Source organism: Chrysochloris asiatica, unplaced genomic scaffold (assembly GCF_000296735.1).
Source record: "Chrysochloris asiatica unplaced genomic scaffold, ChrAsi1.0 scaffold00008, whole genome shotgun sequence".
In the NCBI taxonomy this organism is placed as follows: domain Eukaryota; kingdom Metazoa; phylum Chordata; class Mammalia; order Afrosoricida; family Chrysochloridae; genus Chrysochloris; species Chrysochloris asiatica.
Window position 1 is genome coordinate 35,561,392 of NW_006408526.1, and position 18,483 is coordinate 35,579,874.

Consider the following 18,483-nt stretch of genomic DNA (forward strand, 5'->3'; position numbering starts at 1 on the left):
CTCATCTTTCTCCCGCGGAGCGGCTGGTAGTTTCGAACCGCTGACCTTAAGGTTCGCAGCCCGATTCGTAACCACTACGCTACCAGAGCTCAGAGAATAGGGCAGGTCAATGGAATGGGGGTGAAGAGATCAAGATAGGAACTGTGGCCTGATATCTGGGAGATTCAGAATGGAGTCTTTTTTTGGGGTGGGGAGAGGGGTGGTGATGACTGACAGCTGGTAGCTTTATCACTGAAAGTGTTGTTAGTTCAAACTGGTCTTGCATTCCAGCGCATTCACCTGTAGTACCACACCAGGACTCCCTATCATATCACTGAAATACTTGGAGATTAACAGACAAGTCTGCTTGTCAACCCTGTTCCCATACAGCATCCTGGGTCCTGTATCTCAACAAAGGAGGAGCCAGCGACTCTTCCTGAGATGGTCTAACTAACTAGCACGAGATTAACTTCTCTCTTTCACTGACTAGGGACCTGAGCCTCCTCAAGTACTTATTTCAAGACCAGAGAGTTTTGAGATTAAGACTTGAAGAGGAGACAGAAAGTGAACTGTGTACTGATGAGGGTGGTCCTACACATCGGTCCAGAAAGAACTGCCCTATCTTTTCTAATCGCAAGTTCCCTTTTTCTGTTTTAGTGTTTGAGACCATTGTGACCTGGAATTATTACTGGTCAAATCCTTGTACAGTAAATTGTTACTGAATTGCCCAAGTTATTTTGTGATATTTAATATTGCTTGGAGTCCTGATGTGGCACTGTAGGATCAACACTGGACCGCTAACCACAAGGTCGGTGGTTCAAACCCACTGGCCGCTTCTTGGAAACCCTATACAGGGCTACTATGAGTTGGACCTGTCTCGAGGGCACTTAACAACAATAGCATTATTGCTATAGGGGACAGTGCCGGCTCAGTGGTAGAATTCTTTCCTCCCATGTGGGAGACCCAGGTTCGATTCTCAGTGTCTGCACCTCATGCACAGCCACCGCCCAGCTGTTAGCAGAGGCGTGCCTGTGTCCTGCCGTGCAGAGCTTCCAGACTAAGATAGACAAGGAAGAGGATCCTGCAGACGTGCTGAAAAATCAGCCAACAAAAACTCTATGGGTCACAATAATTTGATCCACAGCTGATCATGGGGTTGGTGCAGGACTGAGAAGTATTTTGTTGCATTGTGTATGGTCACCGTGAGTTGGGGACCAGTGCAGTAGCAACTAAAGACAACAGCAACAACATTGCCTGAGACAAGTGGACTGCTGTCTGGGACTCTGTGTGTGTGCCAAAATATTTGCTAACATGGCTTTTGTTAGGACTCTACTTTTCATTTTCACTAAGTGGGTGGGTGTATTAGGTATTTCAGACATTTGGGATGGGAACATTCCTATGTTCTGAATCCATTATCTCAGTTGTAATGCTAAAAAAAATGAGTAAGAAACCTAAAGTGCTTTCCTACCCATACAATTTTGCTTAAAAAGCCCATATAACGTTTCACCAGTGATGAAGCTTCTGGGCTCCGTGTTCAGCTTCCTGAGCCATCTCTCTCTGTATGTCTCTTTGCAGGGGTACCAGGTACACATGTTTGATAGTGCCATGAATATCTCGACTTACCTTGGGAATACCACTGACAATTTCTTTAAGATTGCCAATCTGAAGATGGGTCATAATTATACTTTCACTGTCCAAGCTAGATGCCTATTTGGCAGCCAGATCTGTGGGGAGCCTGCTGTTCTGCTCTATGATGATTTGGGCACCGGTAAGTTGCTGTGGTTTGAGGAACACATAGCTTTCTAAATCGCATTGAAAATATTTTCTCATTTCAAGAGGAAATCATTTGCATGACAGTTGACTTCATCATTGATCGATTTAATAACAACAGCAAAAACAAACATTCCTGAGCACCAGGTATGGTCTTAGGAGTTGGGATTATAACAGGACCATATTCTGAATGTGAAGCGCCATTGTGGGGGTGATGAAAGGCAAGGCTGAGACGAAGCAGCAGACCCTCTCCTGCTCCCCTGCAGGGTTGCTTGCAGCTCTCTGTCAGCCTCGGATCAAGACCTGACTTTGGCTTGGGATCTGTCTTACAGTCACAGATTTGTGCCCTGTTGTGCGGACCACGGTGGTTTTATACACTTAGATCTTCATAGCTTGGCCAGAATTTCAAAAAATATCATGACACAGGTCTTTTTATGTCTTGGCCCCGTGATACTCACCTTTCACTTAGAAGTGAGGGGGTAGTGTCCTCTTTGCGGCTCCAGCTTACAACAATCCCCTGAACTTCCCATTGCCAGTTGAGGTGAAGTTGGGACACATTGAATAAGTTTGCTAGTGTGGTTTTTATTCCAGATAATTTAAGAAAAGACATTTAGATAAAGAACTAAGTATCTAATTATTTGAGTAGGCCCACCAGGAGTAGCTGCTTTCTTGCCCATCTTGACAAGATCCATGCCAGGTGGCTCTTGGGTAATGAGGGAGCTGCCTGCCCAAGGAAGAGGCCTTACCCAGACCTCCTCCCCACACCAACCTCCCCACTCCTCAGAGAGACCTACACCCAGGAGAGCCTGCTCTACTTCCTCTGCTAAAAATGTCCTCCTAAGTTCCATTTTCCTGCCCCAGACTCAGTCTTTTGACAGGAAGTTTGACATGAAAAGTATATCCCTTTCAAGGAGATTGCCCTCAACCCAACAGTCTGTGGCCTGGCCTTCCAGCCTCAGTAGCATACATTCATCACTAAATCATGGGACTAAGGGAGCGCTGAAGACCAAGGGGAAGGAGCATCACTGTGATCTTACAAGTACACCTAAGTAGCTTTGCAAAGAGCTTTAAAAACGTTAAATGTATATGGAAATGTTCTTTCTCTCTCTCCCCCTTATTTAAGTAAAAGAACCTCCTAAACTTCATGAGCTATTAAGTCGGTGTCTCATTTGTATCACTTAATGGAGCTTCAGGTAATTGTGGTTCAGAGCGACTTTGGTGCCAAGTAGGGGAAAATAATTGCAATCTAGTTAATTAGTGGTCTGATTTCACATTTTCTTATATAAGGCAGGCAAGTGGTCTTAAGTAATAATGCTAATGAAATCAGTGTCAATACCCCAACAAAGATCTCCTTTCTCAAAGATTATCTAAATCACCAACAAGACAGTGATTTGGAGTCGAATGTAATTACCGTATTTGCATGCCCAAGGCCCATGATCTCTCAGCTCATGGCAAGTAGTAAGGAAGCATTAGTAAGTGCAGGAATGTGCCACACCAGGCAGGTGCCTTGGGTAAAATCATTTGCCATTGAGTTGACTCTTAACTCCTGGTGACCCCATGTATGTCAGAGGAGAACTGTGCCCTGTAGGGTTTTCAATGAGTGATTTTTCAGAAGTGGGTCCCCAGACCTGTCTTCTGAGGTTATCTCTTGAAGCACACGAATCTTTGCATTAGCAGGGCAGCTTGTTAACTATTTGTACCGCTTAGGGACTTGACTTGGGTAGCTGTTGCAAATGCCTATCATTTTTAGTGGTTCATTTTCCAATAAAGTAGGCTTACTGGTTGAAATCTTGCCTTGGCAGGTGCAGACACATCAACGCTACAGGCTGCCAGATCTACTGATGTGGCTGCAGTGGTAGTCCCCATCTTGTTCCTGATATTGCTGAGCCTGGGTGTTGGGTTTGCCATTCTGTACACAAAGCATCGGAGGCTTCAGAGCAGTTTCACAGCGTTCGCAAATAGCCACTACAGCTCCAGGCTGGGCTCTGCCATCTTCTCCTCAGGGGATGACCTGGGTACGTGGGGCTGGGGATGTGGGCATTTCCTTCCAGACTAGACCTCACGAAGGCAATGACTAGAATAGGAGAGACCTACCTTGAGCTCCTCTGTGGACACATAGCCGTCACCTCACATGAGTTATTCATTAACCCGTGAGTCTACAGCTTTGGAGTAAACCAGTTGGAGTCCTTAGCTATTTACTTTCTCAAAATTAAGATACCAACATTCTTTTCAATAGCCTAGTTTTCTGGCCTGAGACAGTGTCTCAGTTACCTAGTGCCCCCCATAACAAAATACTATAACCTGGGTGCTTTTAAAGAGCAGAAATGTATTGTCTCACAGTTTGGGAAGCTAGAAAATCAAGTCAGGACATCAGGTTTGGGGGACAGTCCTTTTTTGGTCAGTAGGTCTGGGTGATCTTTGACTTTCCGTTGCTTGCAGACATTTCTTCATGATCCTTCCCTGTGTATGTGTGTGTTCCATTTCATAAGACTCCACTCAAAAGCTCAGAACCCACCCAACTCATGAAAGAGGAGAAATATTATTTCCAAACAGGGTTACACTCACAGATAAGCAGTTAGCAACTCAACACATGTTTGGTGGGGTGGGGGTTAGTAACACAAATTCAGTCCATAACAGATAGGGGGTAATCTTAAGGAAAATTTGATAGCAGCTTGCCTTGTATAGGAAGAACACATACAACTGTTCTTGCTCCTGAAGGTACTGGAAGATTCCAAGAATTGCTACCCTACTCTGATAGTTTACAGACTCTTGAGCGTCTCTGGAGGTCATGTTTTTGTTGTCTGTCATTGAGTTGAGTCTAATTTATTGCAACCCTATGTTGACAGAGTAGAACAGCCCCATAGGGGTTCCAAGGCTGTAATTTTTATGGAACTCGACAGCCCCATCTTTGCCTGTGGGGTGGCTGGTGAGTTCTAATTACTTACCGTTTGGTTAGCAACCAAGTGCTTAACCATTGTGCCACTTGGGCTCCTACCAGAGATTCTGAATCAGAGAAAGCTGTGCTTTTCCAGCCAGCATCTGTCAAAAGATGCCCTTTGCATCTTGCTATATTTTTCTTAAGAGTTTCTAGTGCAGTCTTCCCAAGCATTCTTACTTTACGTACCAATAGCATATAAACCAAACCACTACCTTCAAGTCAATTCTAAGTCATAGTGACCCTATACAGGGTTTCTGAGAGTGTAAATCTTTATGAGCGCAGACAACCTCGTCTTTCTCCCACGGAGCAGCTGGTGGATTTGAACCTCTAACTTGTTGTGGTTAGCAGCCCAGTGCCTAGGCCACAGTGACACCTGAGCTCCTTATCAATAACATATAGTTTGAGAAAAAGAAAGAAATAGTAATTTTAGAAATGTTTGAAGGGTGTGTTTAAAGGCTTCCCTGAACTCAGACTGATTAACATGAGTTTACATATTTCTTTTCTCAGTAAAACCCGTTATAATGACTTTTTCTTTGTTTATGACAATGTTTGTGTCTTCCCATTCACTGGTCACTATGTTCCCTTTTTTCCTCAGTTTCCTTCCTTTCTTACTACTCATCAGTTAGTGCCTGGATGGGCATGCATGAATTGGGGGTTGGGAGGGGGAGTATTGTTTACTTCTTCTGTTGGGGGCAAAAGTAGTTGGAGGTGACATGCTGCAGCCACTGAACATGGAGGGGCATTTAGTGGCACAGCATTATAGCGGTCGGCAGTCTGGGAACCGCTTGTCTGGGAAGCTGTCTCCAAAAAGCTTCGTTGTTGTTGTTAGGTGTCATTAAGTCAGCACCGACTCATAGCGACCCCATGCACAGCAGAACGAAACAATGTCCGATCCTGGACCAACCTCACTACTGTTGCCACACTTGAGTTCATCAATGCTGCCACCTGGCCAATCCATCTCGTTGGGAGTCTTCCTCTTTTTCTCCGACCCTCCATCTTACCAAGCATGATATCCTTCTCCAGCAACTGTTCCCTCCTAACAATATGTCCAAAGTTTGAGAGATGAAGTTTAGCCATCTTGGCCTCTAAGGAGCACTCTGGTTGCACTTCTTCCAAAACAGATCTATTGGTTCTTTTGGCAGCCCATGGCACTTTTAGTATTCTCCTCCAACATCACAATTCAAAGGCATCAATTCTTCCACGATCTTTCTTATTCACTGTCAAGCTTTTGCATGTGTATGAGGTTATTGAAAATTCCATGGTTTGGGTCAGGCGCACCTTAGTCCTCAAGCTGACATCTCTGCTCTTCAACACTTTCAAAAGTTCCTGTGCAGCAGATTTGCCTAATGCAGTACGTCGTCTGATCTCTTGACTGCTGCTTCCGTGAGTGTTGCTAGTTTGATCCAAGAAGAATGAAGTCCTTGACAACTTCAATCTTTTTTCCATTGATAAGAATGTTGTTTGTTCGTCCAGTGGTGAGGATTTTTGTTTTCTTGACATTGAGATGTAATCCATATCAAAGGCTGTGCTCCTTGATCTTCATCAGTAAATGTTTCAAGTCCTCTTGACTTTCAGCAAGCAAGGTTGTATCATCTGCATATCACAGGTTGTTAATGAGTCTTCCTCCAATCCTGATGCCACGTTTTTCTTCATAGAACCCAGCTTCTCATATTATTTCCTCAGCATACAGGTTGAATAAGTATGGTGAAAGAACACAACCTTGTCGCACACCTTTCTTAATTTTAAACCATTCAGTGTTCCCATGCTCTGTTCGTACAACTGCTTCTTGGTCCAGGTACAGATTCCTCATGAGTACAATTAAGTGTTCTGGAATACTCATACTTCGCAATGTTTTCCATAGTTTGTCATGATCCACACAATCGAAAGGCTTTGCGTAGTCAATAAAGCACAGGTAAACATCTTTCTGATATTCTCTGCTTTCAGCCAAGATCCATCAGACATCAGCAATGATATCTCTTGTTCCACGGCCTCTTCTGAATCCAGCTTGAACCTCTGGAAGTTCTCTGTCAATGTATAATTGTAGCCATTTCTGTATTACCTTTAGCAAAACTTTACTTGCTTGAGATATCAAAGAGATTGTTTGATGATTTCCGCATTCCGTTGGGTCACTTCTCTTTGGAATGGGCACAAATATGGATCTCTTCCAATCAGTCGGCCAGATAGTTGTCTTCCAAATTTCTTGGCAGAGATGAGTGACTGCCTCCTGTGCCGCCTCACTTTCTTGAAAGATTTCAATTTTTATTCCATCAATTCCTGGTGCCTTGTTCTTTGTCAATTCCTTCAATGCACCTTGGACTTCTTCCCTGAGTATCATTGGCTCTTGATCATATGGTATCTCTTGAAATGGTTGAACATTAACCATTTCCTTTTGATACAATGACTCTGTGTATTCCTTCCATCTTTTCTTGATGCATTCTGCATCATTCAATAATTTGCCCAGAGAATCTTTCAATAATGAAAGTCGAGGCTTGAATTTTTTCTTCATTTCCCCCAGCTTGAGAAATACTGACCGTGTTCTTCCATTTTGGTTTTCTGACTCCAGGTCTTTGCACAAAAATCTTAAACCTCTCTAAAATTGTTGGGGTTTTTTTGCGTTTGTTCTACAAGTTTAATTTTTTTAAACTTCTTGTTGTGAATTGGGTGAAGGTTAACAGAGCAGATCATCAATTTTATGTTCAATCAATGCTTTGTTTCCTGACAATGACTGCAATCCCCTCCATGTAACAGCAGTCATCCACCTTCCTCCCTGGGCTGCTTCTTCCCACTCCACCCTCCTTCCCAACCCCTCTCAAGTTTGTCCTTAGGAAAATGTTCACCTTTAGATCCTGCATGGTTGACCATTGTATGATGAGCATAGCTTACTTACTAGTTGTTGTCCCCCTATATATTTACTTACCGATTGGCTGAAAATTGGGCCACGAAGGTGAGTTCTGTTCCAGACCTGAGGGTGGTTGTGGACCATACTCTCAGTTCTTCCAGTCTCTTTCTGACCACTAAGCCCTATCTTTTTTTCTAATTTTGAATTTTGTTCCTCATTTTCTCCTACTCTATCTGGGACCTTCTAGTGTGGTTCCTTTCAGGCCGTTGGTAGTAGTAGTCAGACACCATCTATTTCTTCTGGCCTCAGGGCCATGGTGACTGATATTCACATGTTCTATTAGTCTGCTGGTCTAATTGGTTCCAAGCATCTTCTGTTTAGTCACTTGTTATTTCTTCTGCACATAGATGTTCTAAGTTACATCTGCTCATGGCTGCTCATGAGCTTTTAAGATCTCAGTCACTTCTCACCAAAGTAGGATATAGAACATTGTTTTTGTGGACTATGTTATACCAGGTGATCATGGTGTCACCTGAGAATGGTCCTGAACCCTGAGACCCATCAGCTTGTTGCCTCGACTTGTTTTCATCATTTTTTTCTGTATGCTCCACCACATTCATAGGTGTGTTTGCAGCAAAGGTCAATACCCATGTACAGATACCTTCTGTCAAACCCTTATCTATTTGTGGGTATACTTCCACTCTCCCTCCCATGCCCATTCACTATGTGTATCTGCCCATAGAAAACTATTGTTGCAGTGTTGTATATATAAAACACTATTTATCTTGATCCCTGTAGTCCTACATTCTTCCCTGTGTCTTCACTTGTCCTTATCATTTTTCTGCCAACCTCCCTCTTAGTATAGATTGTCCTCCCCATCATCCAAGTTAACACATGTTTACCCTCTAGCCAGGAGCACTGCTGTGGGATAATGCACTAGACCACAAGGTCAGTTTGAACCACAATGTTGGTGGTTCCAACTCATCAGCCACTCCTTGAAAACTCTACAGGGTTGCTATGGGCCAGAACTGACTGGATGGTACTTAACAACAGCAAAATCCTCTAGCCAGCAAATGACTCTCCCTTCCCTCCCTGGTAATCATCAAAGCATATTTCTTTAATAATGTAAACCTTTTCTTGAGTTTTTACAATAGTGGTCTCATCACAGTATTTGTCCTTTTGTGGTTGACTAATTTCAGCATAATGTCCTCCTGGTTCATCTATGTTACCAGGTGTTTTGCAGATTCATTGGTGTTTTTCATTGTTGCATAGTATTCCATGTATCAAAGTTTGTTTATCCATTCATTCTTCTATTGGTGGACATTTAGGCTGTCTCCCTGTAAAATCCTATTTCGAAGAGAAATGTGTGTTCAAAATTGAAAATAGACAATGAAGTCAACTGCTAATGTAGGATGGTAGATCACACTCAGATTGTGGGGAGCCTTAAATCACCACACCTTTAACTTTTGGGATAAGTTCATTCAATCCTACTTCCAAAAAAGTTTGCTTCTTGTTTTTGGCTAAGCTCAAGCTACCTTAAGAATAGGCTTAGACACCCATTGATGGGGAGAAGGTGACCCCAAGAATAGCAGAGGAAAGCAGAGCTGTAGTATTGACATTATCACCTAAGAGCTATGATGATGGTTTCTGGGGGAAGGAGTGTGGGGGGGAGGTGTGAAGCAAAAGAGTGGATGTGGTATCTGGCAAACTTGAAGTGAAACTCACCAGAAACTGGTGATTTTTCTTTTAGGGGAGGATGATGAAGATGCTCCGATGATAACTGGATTTTCAGATGATGTCCCCATGGTGATAGCCTGAAAGAGCTTCCCTCACTAGAAACCAAATGGTGTACATATTTTATTTGATATAGTTGATGGTTTATTTTAAAGATGCACTTTGAGTTGCAATATGTTATTTTTATATGGGCCAAAAACAAAACAAACAAACAAACAAAAAAAAAAAAAAAAAAGGAAAGAAACAAATGAATAAACTTTGTAGTAATCAACTGTGAACTTCAAACCAGGTTGATTTTAGTAACCAAATTGCTTTGATTTGACATTAATGTAGTCTTACAGGGCTGTGCTTGCTGGGCATGCTGTTAAGTCTGTGAGATCTTTTTTGATTTGATAAATTGGCCATTCTTTTTATTTTTCTAAGATGCAGAAATGTATTTAATTAAAATCTTCAAGCGAGAGTGGTAGGGGGAATCCTTCTCCTTGAAGGTGTGATCAAAGTTTTAAGGTTTGCTTGGATTGAGTTTACGTGCAAGTGTCTGGGTGTATCATGGGGGGAAGGCTCATTTTTGTTATGTTGTTAATTTATTGGGACTCTGTTTAAGGCCAGGCTTTCGTAGTCATCTGACACTGCGCATGTGATGAGCCTCTCGCCCATAGGATTGGGGGCGTGGGGACACAGAAGCATTTTTGTTTCCATTCTGGAAGCAGTCCACTTTGATTCACTTAGGTGTCGCATAATAATGTCAATAGGAGAGATCACTATGTCCTTGCTCAATTCCAGTTCAACCAAGCAGCAGCTTGGGAAGCTCTGTAAGCTAACAGCTTCCTTCTGTTAATCGATGGAATCTCACTGTATGGGCCTCTGTACAAGATGCAGCTTCAAAAGCCACAAAGTGATAACACTGCTTTACTTTACACTGGTATACTTGTCATGGCTTACTTTGGTTGTGGGAGGGAGTGCTGAGATGTGCGTGACTAACGGATAACACTGGCAAATATAGTTTCTAAGTTTTTCATTTTTGATTTAAAAAAAAAAAAAATTAACACTGAGGAATCGTGAATGTAAAATTTGTGTTACAGTGGCCACTTCTTATCCTAGAAAATCCATATGGATATCTGCATTTTGAATCGGTTCAGTGCCTTCTCTCTCTCACTGTTTATTTTCGTGAACCTTCCGTACCCCTACCTTCCTACAATCTAAACAGGAAGTGCTATTCACTGTCACAGAGATGTAATAAATTGACAAGTTTGAGGCCACTGAATTCAACTAACAGTAGTGGCAGGCAGCACTAGAGTTTGCTCACTTATTCCCTCTGCAAAATAAGCTGTACTTTTTCTTCTGCCTTGAAAATGCCACCCCTGTTTTCAAATCATGGCCACTTGATGATGGTTATATCGGATCCACTCTTCTAGAGCAGTGTTATCGATCTAGCATGGTTGTGATTGAACTGTAAATCTCACTGCAAACCTCCTCCCAGCTGAAGAGCAAGGAGCTCTGGGAATATTCCAGATCTCCCCTCTGAATCAGTTCCCTTTATATGCAAGCCTTGCAAACCCCATCTACCCTAGAATGGATGCAGTGCATCACATATCTTCTCAAGTGTTTGGTTTCCTTTAGCCAAAAGTGTCATTCTTGGGTGATAATATAGTTAATGTTCTTCCTAGGGATTGTTTGGAAAAAGAAAAAGAACCAATTCCATTTTTCAAAATTATTTAATTTTAGATGAATGCTATTTAAAATGTAAAAATTTAGTATGCCATGTGGGTAAGGCTCTTTTTGTTTTGTTTTGTTTTGTTTTTAATTTAACCAAGTGTGGTAACCATGATGAGCCTACTTCCAGCATATTTTTTTTCCCTTCCCTTTCTGTCTCATTTAAAAAACAAAAAAAGACTGGACATCCTTGGCTTTATCTTATCTTCCTAAGGGTTTTCTTTAAATCTCCAGCCCCTACCCCCTCTCCTTGAATAAGCTCTTTAAATAGCTGAAAGATTAGAAATCTGGTAGAAGGCAAGTCATTTTCATTGAACCATTAAAAAAGTATATTTTCTTCTTTTTTTTGCCAACTTTTTGATGGCATTTGTAAAAGCTGATATAAAAATCTCGGAGACATTATTTTAGATTCTTCCACAGGCAAGCTTTTTTTTATAGAGCATGTGCCTCCAGTTGGCGACTTGGGATCCTTTTAGAGAATCAAGTTCTAGTTACCAGTGCCTCCCAGTGCTTTGTGCACAGTACTGTATAGACCGGCCATCACCTCTCTCCTTGGAAAATGCCACTGTGCTGTTTGAGAAAAAGCAGCCTTTTAGGGCTAGAGTATTTTATATACACAGAAGAGCTAAGTTCCTGAAGACTAGATAGATGCAGCTATGTGTAAATTGTATATTTTTATGAACTTTTGAAGCACGCACTCTTTCTCTCTGTATTGTTCTGTGGAATTTTGATGTACAAATGCTGTCTGCAAGAGTCCCTAAGTTGGAGTGACAATGTTGTTGTTGTTGTTGTTAAGTACCATGGAGTCGGTTCCGACTCATAGTGACCCTGCATAGAGTTTCCGAGGCTGTAAATCTTTACGGGAGCAGAATGCCTCATCTTTCTCCCGTGGAACCGCTGGTAGTTTCGAACTGCTAACTTTGAGATTGGCAGCTCGACTCGTAACCACTACACTACCAGATTCCATTTGGAGTGACAATAGGAAATGAAATTTAAGAAAAAATTATCCAACCTTTGAAAAGGGGACTAAATAATTCTTTTCACTGTGACCAATTGGAGTTCCTAGTTGCTTATGAAGGAAGGGATTTTGGTACCTTGTTGGAGATGCTGCCTCTAAATGGGCATATTATGCAGGAAAAAATTTATGTTCCCTCCCGAGGTATGTTAGCATGTCCGATGTCCACATGCTTGTGGACCTCAGGGACCACTGATAGACCACAGAAAGTTCATAGGTGGAGAACTGTGCGTGAGTTTTCTCTGGAAGCCGTGAGTTTTTTTTCCTGTATGCATTATTGCTGCTCCTTGGGCTTTCTGAGACACAGTGCTTTGGGTAAAATGTCAGAGAGTGGAGTTGTACTGAAGATTCCGTGGGAGAAGCCCTGTCTACACAGACCGGTGTCGCACAGGTGAGATACTCCAGCACCTACTGGCTGCCCTGGCAAGCTGGACAAACAGTTCTCATGCTGGGTAACCAGTTGAAACTTCTAACTTGTGAGGGGAAAATGGTTCCTGGGGCCTGGGTCCATCTCTGGTAATATCAGGTAGGGACATTTGAGTGGAATAGCTATGGGGCAGAACAACTTCATGTTCTCCAGTGGCCGTCGCGTGTGGCCCATAGATTCAGCTATACTTTCCAATCTAGGAATGTAAACTTTTCTCAAAGCAATGGCCATTTTGAAAGTACCTGGAAAATGGTTTGGTGAGGCACTTCTAGATAAGCACCTGCTTATCCTTTGGAGAATCCTACCTTCAATGTCTACCCAGCAGTCACTCCCTGCAGTAAGATTATATGTCTAGAACTTCCTTAAGGGCAGGCACCACCCCATTCTGCCCAGTAAGGGGGTGATAAGGAACCCCCCCCCCCCAAAGAACTTTTCTCTTGCTTTAGTAGAGAGCTGGGGAGCCCTTAAGAAGAGATCAAGGGATAGAACCAAACTGGATACCACCACCAGTTGATTTTAGGAATTGACTTAAAACCGCAAGACCTTTGCCATGTTACTTATGTTGGGATTGTATTTTGACATTCCTGTTATGTTATTTTTCTTAATTGGAGTGTGTGCTGCTTTTCAGGTACGATTTTTGTGTAATACAAGCCAGTGCATTAGTTTATATAGACTACTACTTTCTATGCAAGACTGAGATATGGAGTAGACAGCAAGAGAAGTATTGTGGGAAACACAGACAAGTAAAGTATTTTTCAGAAAGGATACCACCACCTAATGTGGGTTGAGGGAGGATCGGTTGTATTTATATTTCTGCCCACTACTAATTTTGAGCAGCCATATTATGAATTAAATCATTACAGCCAAGGAACCCAAGAATGGTATTAGTTTCATGTTTACTGGCTGAAGTGGAAACTGCATGAATGCTGAAACAGAGCATTATTCTCAGATATTCCATGTCCCTTCTCATCGAAAGCCTCTTGTTATGAACTATTAGAAATGTTAGACAAAATCAAAGTATTTGCAGCAAAAATTCAGGCTGACTCTGCTCTTATTTCCAGTGAAACACTGTATACTTGTTTCTCTCCAAAGTGAAATTAGGTATTTATAATTTCAATTGCCTTGATGAGTTTTCAAGTCACTGATTTCTGCTGAAGATTTTACTATTGTTGAAGAACTTAAGATGATTTTTGTCTCAATGTCAACTTTTTTCACTGAATAAAAATTTAACTGGGTCACAAAAACATCTATTTAACAATACACTCTATGCGTGTCTTGAGTTGTTCTTTTGAGTGCAATAAAATGGCTAATACCGTCTCTGAACACCTTTTGATTTGTCTGTCTTAAAAGGATGTTTATTTCATAGATGAGAGAGCAGGAAGACCTGAAGTCATTTTGTTATTAACAAGCTGGTCGCACACAGTGGATCCTTGAAGCACAATGCCTTTGTGTGGGCTGTGGAGTGGGGAGATGATATGGCGGTGGTTAGAAATCAATAGAATTATTCCACAGGGATGGTGACTTAAGTTGGCCCCCTTAAAGCTGTAACTACATTTGCTGAGAGATAATTTGCTAAGAAAGCAGTTTTCAAATCTAAAAGAAAAAAGCATAGCAAAGAGAAGTTGTGTGCTAGAGAACACATCAGGGGGTTTCCATAGAAAGTAAAGTCTTAAGAATGTTACGATTTACCTCTAAGTGTGTGAAAGGGAGTGGATGTAGAAGTTGGAATTTGAGAAAGTGGGGTGGGAGGTGGGGGCATGCAAGCTTTTTGAAGTGAATAGACCTTCTTGTTTAGAAATGCTACCCTTGTTTAGATATTCCAGAAAACACTCTGAGGTATATGATCACGTTTTCATAAATGCAGAAAAAGAGACTCAGAGCTGTTAAGTAATTTGCTTAGGGGAGACCAGATGATAAATGATAAAACCAGCCTTCGGGTATTTTTAGAAGTTTCCCTAAATACCTTCTAGGTATTTTTCACTCCAGCCCCTGTATCACACTACCTCATGTAATCAGTGTCAGGTGAACACACTCAGCCCAGCACACTGTACCAAAGGCTACCCTCCTAAGAGAAACCACCAGGGGATATTATACCTACTATAATATAACAACAGGGCTGGTAGTTCAAACCCACCATCTGCACCCATAAAGATTTGCAGCCTCAGTCACTGTGAGTCAGAATCAACTCTATGGCAGTGAGTTTGGTTTTTGGGGTTTAGACCTACCCATGGTGACCCCAGGTGTGTCAGAACTGTGGTCTGTAGGGTTTTCAGTGACTGGTTTTTTTGGAAGTAGATCTCCAAATGTCTCTTCCAAAGTGCCTCTGAGTGTACTCAAACTTTCAACTTTCTGATAACCCAGAAACCAACTGTGGCCTTGTTAAGTGCTGTCAAGTCTATTCCAACTCACAAGAACCCAGTTTAGGGTTTTCGAGGAACAGCCGGTAGGTTTGAATAGCCAATCTTGTGATTTGAAGTCCAGCACTGATCTTACAGTGCCACACCAGAAGTCCCAATTGTGGCCTAGCTCTTAGTTTTCAGATTTAAAGATCTTATTTATGAACACATGATTGCAAATTCATCTCTTTAAAGAGCTATGCTCCATAAGGTTTCCAATAGCCAATTCTTCATAAGTAGATGGCGAGGCGTCCCCATCAAGGCACCACCTGGTGGACTCAAATCTCCAAACCTTGTAGTTAGCCATCTGAGTGTGATCATGGTTTATCCCACCCAAACTCACTGCCGTCGAGTTGACTCCCACTCATAGCAACCCTACAAGACAGGGTTTAGAAACTGTAAATCTTGTATGAGAGCAGGTCGACGAGCAGGTCGTCTCATGTATGGCTGGTGGGGTTTGAACCACCACCTTGTGGCTAGTCCAATGCTTAACTCTCTGTGCTACCAGGACTCCTTGTATATCACCCAGGGCCACCTAAAAATTGAAAGTGACTGCTAAAAGAATCATCAACTCAGCAGAACACAACTTGGGACCTTTTAGGTAGCCAGGGAATCCTGCACATTGAAGTAACTAACTCAATTAGGATAAGAGCTCTGTTAGCGTGGTGGTTATGAATTGAGCTGCGAACCACAAGGTCAGCAGTTTGAAACCACCAGCTGTTCCACGGGAGAATGATGAGGTTTTTTGCTCCCGTAAAGATTTACAACCTTGGAAACCCTGTACAGGGTCGCTTTGAGTCAGAACTGACTCCACGGCACATAACAACAATTGATAAACCAGAGTCCTGGTGTGGTGCTGTGAGTTAATGCGTCAGACTGCAAAGCCACTTGAACTGCAAGGTCAGCAGTTCAAGCTCACCAGCTGCTCCTTGGAAACCCTATACAGGGTTACTATGGGCTGGAATCAACTCAACAGCACTTACCATTGATAAACTATGAGCACTTATTTAAGGTCAATTCTAAGGGTGCTTCTGTGATTTAGGTAATCTTGCCTACCTTGAGCACTACGTTCTTTTAAGAACTCTACAAGGGAGCTTCAAAAATCAAATTTTTCCATGAGCTTTTTGAAGCCCCGTGTATACGGGGCCAAATTGACAACAGTAACCTGAAAGATCAGGTGGGAATCTTAGGGAGCACTTGAGGCTGTTAACGGAGGAGGAACAACTCAGAAAGGGAGGGTGAGAATGTTGCACAACTCAAAGCATGTCATCAATGTCGCTGAATTACTCATGTAGACACTGTTGAATCGATGGATAGATTGTGAATATTAACAAAATGAAACTTTACGGTTTACTACAGAATACTGTGTGAAGTTGGAGCCCCCTAAGTTGGAAGGCACTCAACAATACACAGTGACCGCAACAATGGATGTGAGCAAGCCAACCGTGGTGAAGATCTTGCAGGACTCGGCAACATTTTGGTTTATTGTACATGGGTTGTTAGGGGTTGGAATTAGCTCTTTGACAAGGATGATTTTGCTCTAGTTTATCCAGAATTTTCACATGCACAAAACAGGACTTCTGTGGGCAGAGGATCCCGGCTTGCCAGTCCCATCTGCTCATTGCCTGGTTGTCCAAATGGACCCTCACACCGACTTCCTGGTTAATGTTTCAGTTCTGGGCCTCAGCTTGGGTACAGTGATAGGGCCCGTCCATAACACTTCTCTGGATTCACTTCAAGTAGATTCAACAAATATGTTTTGAGAAAATAGGGGAGAAGCAATTCAGAAATGGAGGGTGAGAATAATTACTCAACTTTAGTGTAATCAATGTCACTGAATTCTTCGTATAGGAACTGTACTGGTGAATGTTCTGCTTTATAATATTCTCAGCAACAAAAATTTAAACACATGTATGTGGAAGACCGTAGAGGAATTGATGCATTTGAGTTATGGTGTCGGAGGAGAATATTGAAAGTGCCATGGGCTGTCAAAAGAAGCAACAGATCGGTTTTGGAAGAAGTGCAGCCAGAGTGCTCCTTGGAAGCCAGGATGGCCAAACTTAGTCTCTCAGGAGGGACCAGTTACTGGAGAAGGATATCGTGTTTGGTAAGGAGGAGGGTCAGAGAAAAAAAAAAAGACCCCAGCAAGATGGAATTCCAAAGTGGCAACATCAGTGGACTCAAGTGTGGCAACAATTGTGCGGTTGGCCCAGGACCGGGCAGTGTTTCGTTCAATTGTGCATAGGGTCGCTATGAGTCGGTACCAACTCAATGGCACCTAACAACAACAGCAGTGAGGAAATTCACCTTAAGAGAGATGGAGTAAATTCTCCAAGATTTAACAAGTAGTAAGTAGCAGAGTCAGTTCTGGTGTGGCGCTGTGGGCTAATGTGTCAGACTGCAGTCTTTTGAACTGCAAGGTTCAAGCTCACCAGCTGCTCCTTGGAAACCCTATACAGGGGTTGCTGTGGGTCAGAATCGATTCGAAGGCACTTAACAACAAGTGGGAGAGTCAAGGTTTAAACCTAGATTTGTTTTTAGGTGTACCCATGCACAGCAGAATGAAACGTTACTCAGTCCTGTGCCCACCTCAAAATCATTGTTGGGCCAGAGGTCATCGATGCTGCCACTGTCCTAATCTCTCTTGTTGGGGCCTTCCTGTTTTTTCACTGACCCTCCACTTCTCCAGGGACTGGTCCTCCTGAAAATATGTCCAAAGTGTGAGAGACAAAGTCCGGTCATCCTGGCCTCCAAGGAGCAATCTGCTTGTACTTCTTTCAACACAGATTGGTTTGTTCCTTTAACAGCCCTGGTACTTTTAATATTCTCCTCCAGCACCACAACTCAAATGCATCAATTGTATGATCTTCCTTATTCACTGTCCAACTTGCACATCCATATGAGGCTATTGGAAATACCATGGCTTGGGTCAGGCACACCTTAGTCCTCAAAATGACATCTTTGCTCTTGAACACTTTAAAGAGGTCTTGTGCAGCACATTTGCTTAATGCAATACGGTGTTTGATTTCTTGACTGCCGCTTCTATGAGAAAGTATAGAGTTAGTACATTCTTAACTCTGTGTTCTTGATCATCATACTGTTTTGCCATGTTGGTATATTATTAGAGGTCCTCGTGTGGCACTGTAGGATCAGCACTGGACTATGAATCACAAGGTCAGCAGTCCAAACATACCAGCTGCTCCTCAGAATTGTCATACATACGGGGTTGCTATGAGTCAAAACTGACTCAACGGTACTTAACAACAACAAATACTGGCACAATGTTGAAGGAATTCAGGGGTCACAGGCAAGTGCATTTTTTAAAGGATATCCACCAAGAAGATTAAAAATGAAGTTTGGGGACATAAATATACTTAAATTGCTTTGCAAACATTTATGTGGAACACAGCGTTCCCTATTGATTGTGCTTCAATGAAGCCCTTCTCTTTTTGTAAATTGGGAAATGTTTTTGTAAAAAATTCAGTAATTAGGAGAAACACTAGATGCTTTTGCAAAAAACTGCAGTTAGATTTTATCCAGTCCTTTGCGTTTTGGGAAAGGACTGTTTGGTGCCCATAGTACTGACCATGTGCACACAGTGAGACAAGCTGTTGTAGTCTCGTCTGTGAGAATGGTAACTGTGCTAGCAGGAGACCCTTGTTGTTAAGTGGC

The 18,483-nt window shown here is 42.4% G+C and overlaps 1 protein-coding gene across 1 annotated transcript in view; it reads left to right on the forward strand.

The window, feature by feature from the left end:
- SORL1 (sortilin-related receptor, L(DLR class) A repeats containing) overlaps nucleotides 1–9,464 on the forward strand; it is a 236,220-nt gene extending 226,756 nt beyond the window's left edge. The window contains exons 46-48 of the mRNA XM_006833925.1: nucleotides 1,555–1,747; nucleotides 3,552–3,764; nucleotides 9,277–9,464. Of these exons, the coding sequence (XP_006833988.1) occupies nucleotides 1,555–1,747; nucleotides 3,552–3,764; nucleotides 9,277–9,344 (474 nt within the window). The 3' untranslated portion in view covers nucleotides 9,345–9,464. The remainder of the gene's footprint in view (nucleotides 1–1,554; nucleotides 1,748–3,551; nucleotides 3,765–9,276) is intronic.
- The last annotated feature ends 9,019 nt before the right edge of the window (nucleotides 9,465–18,483 follow it).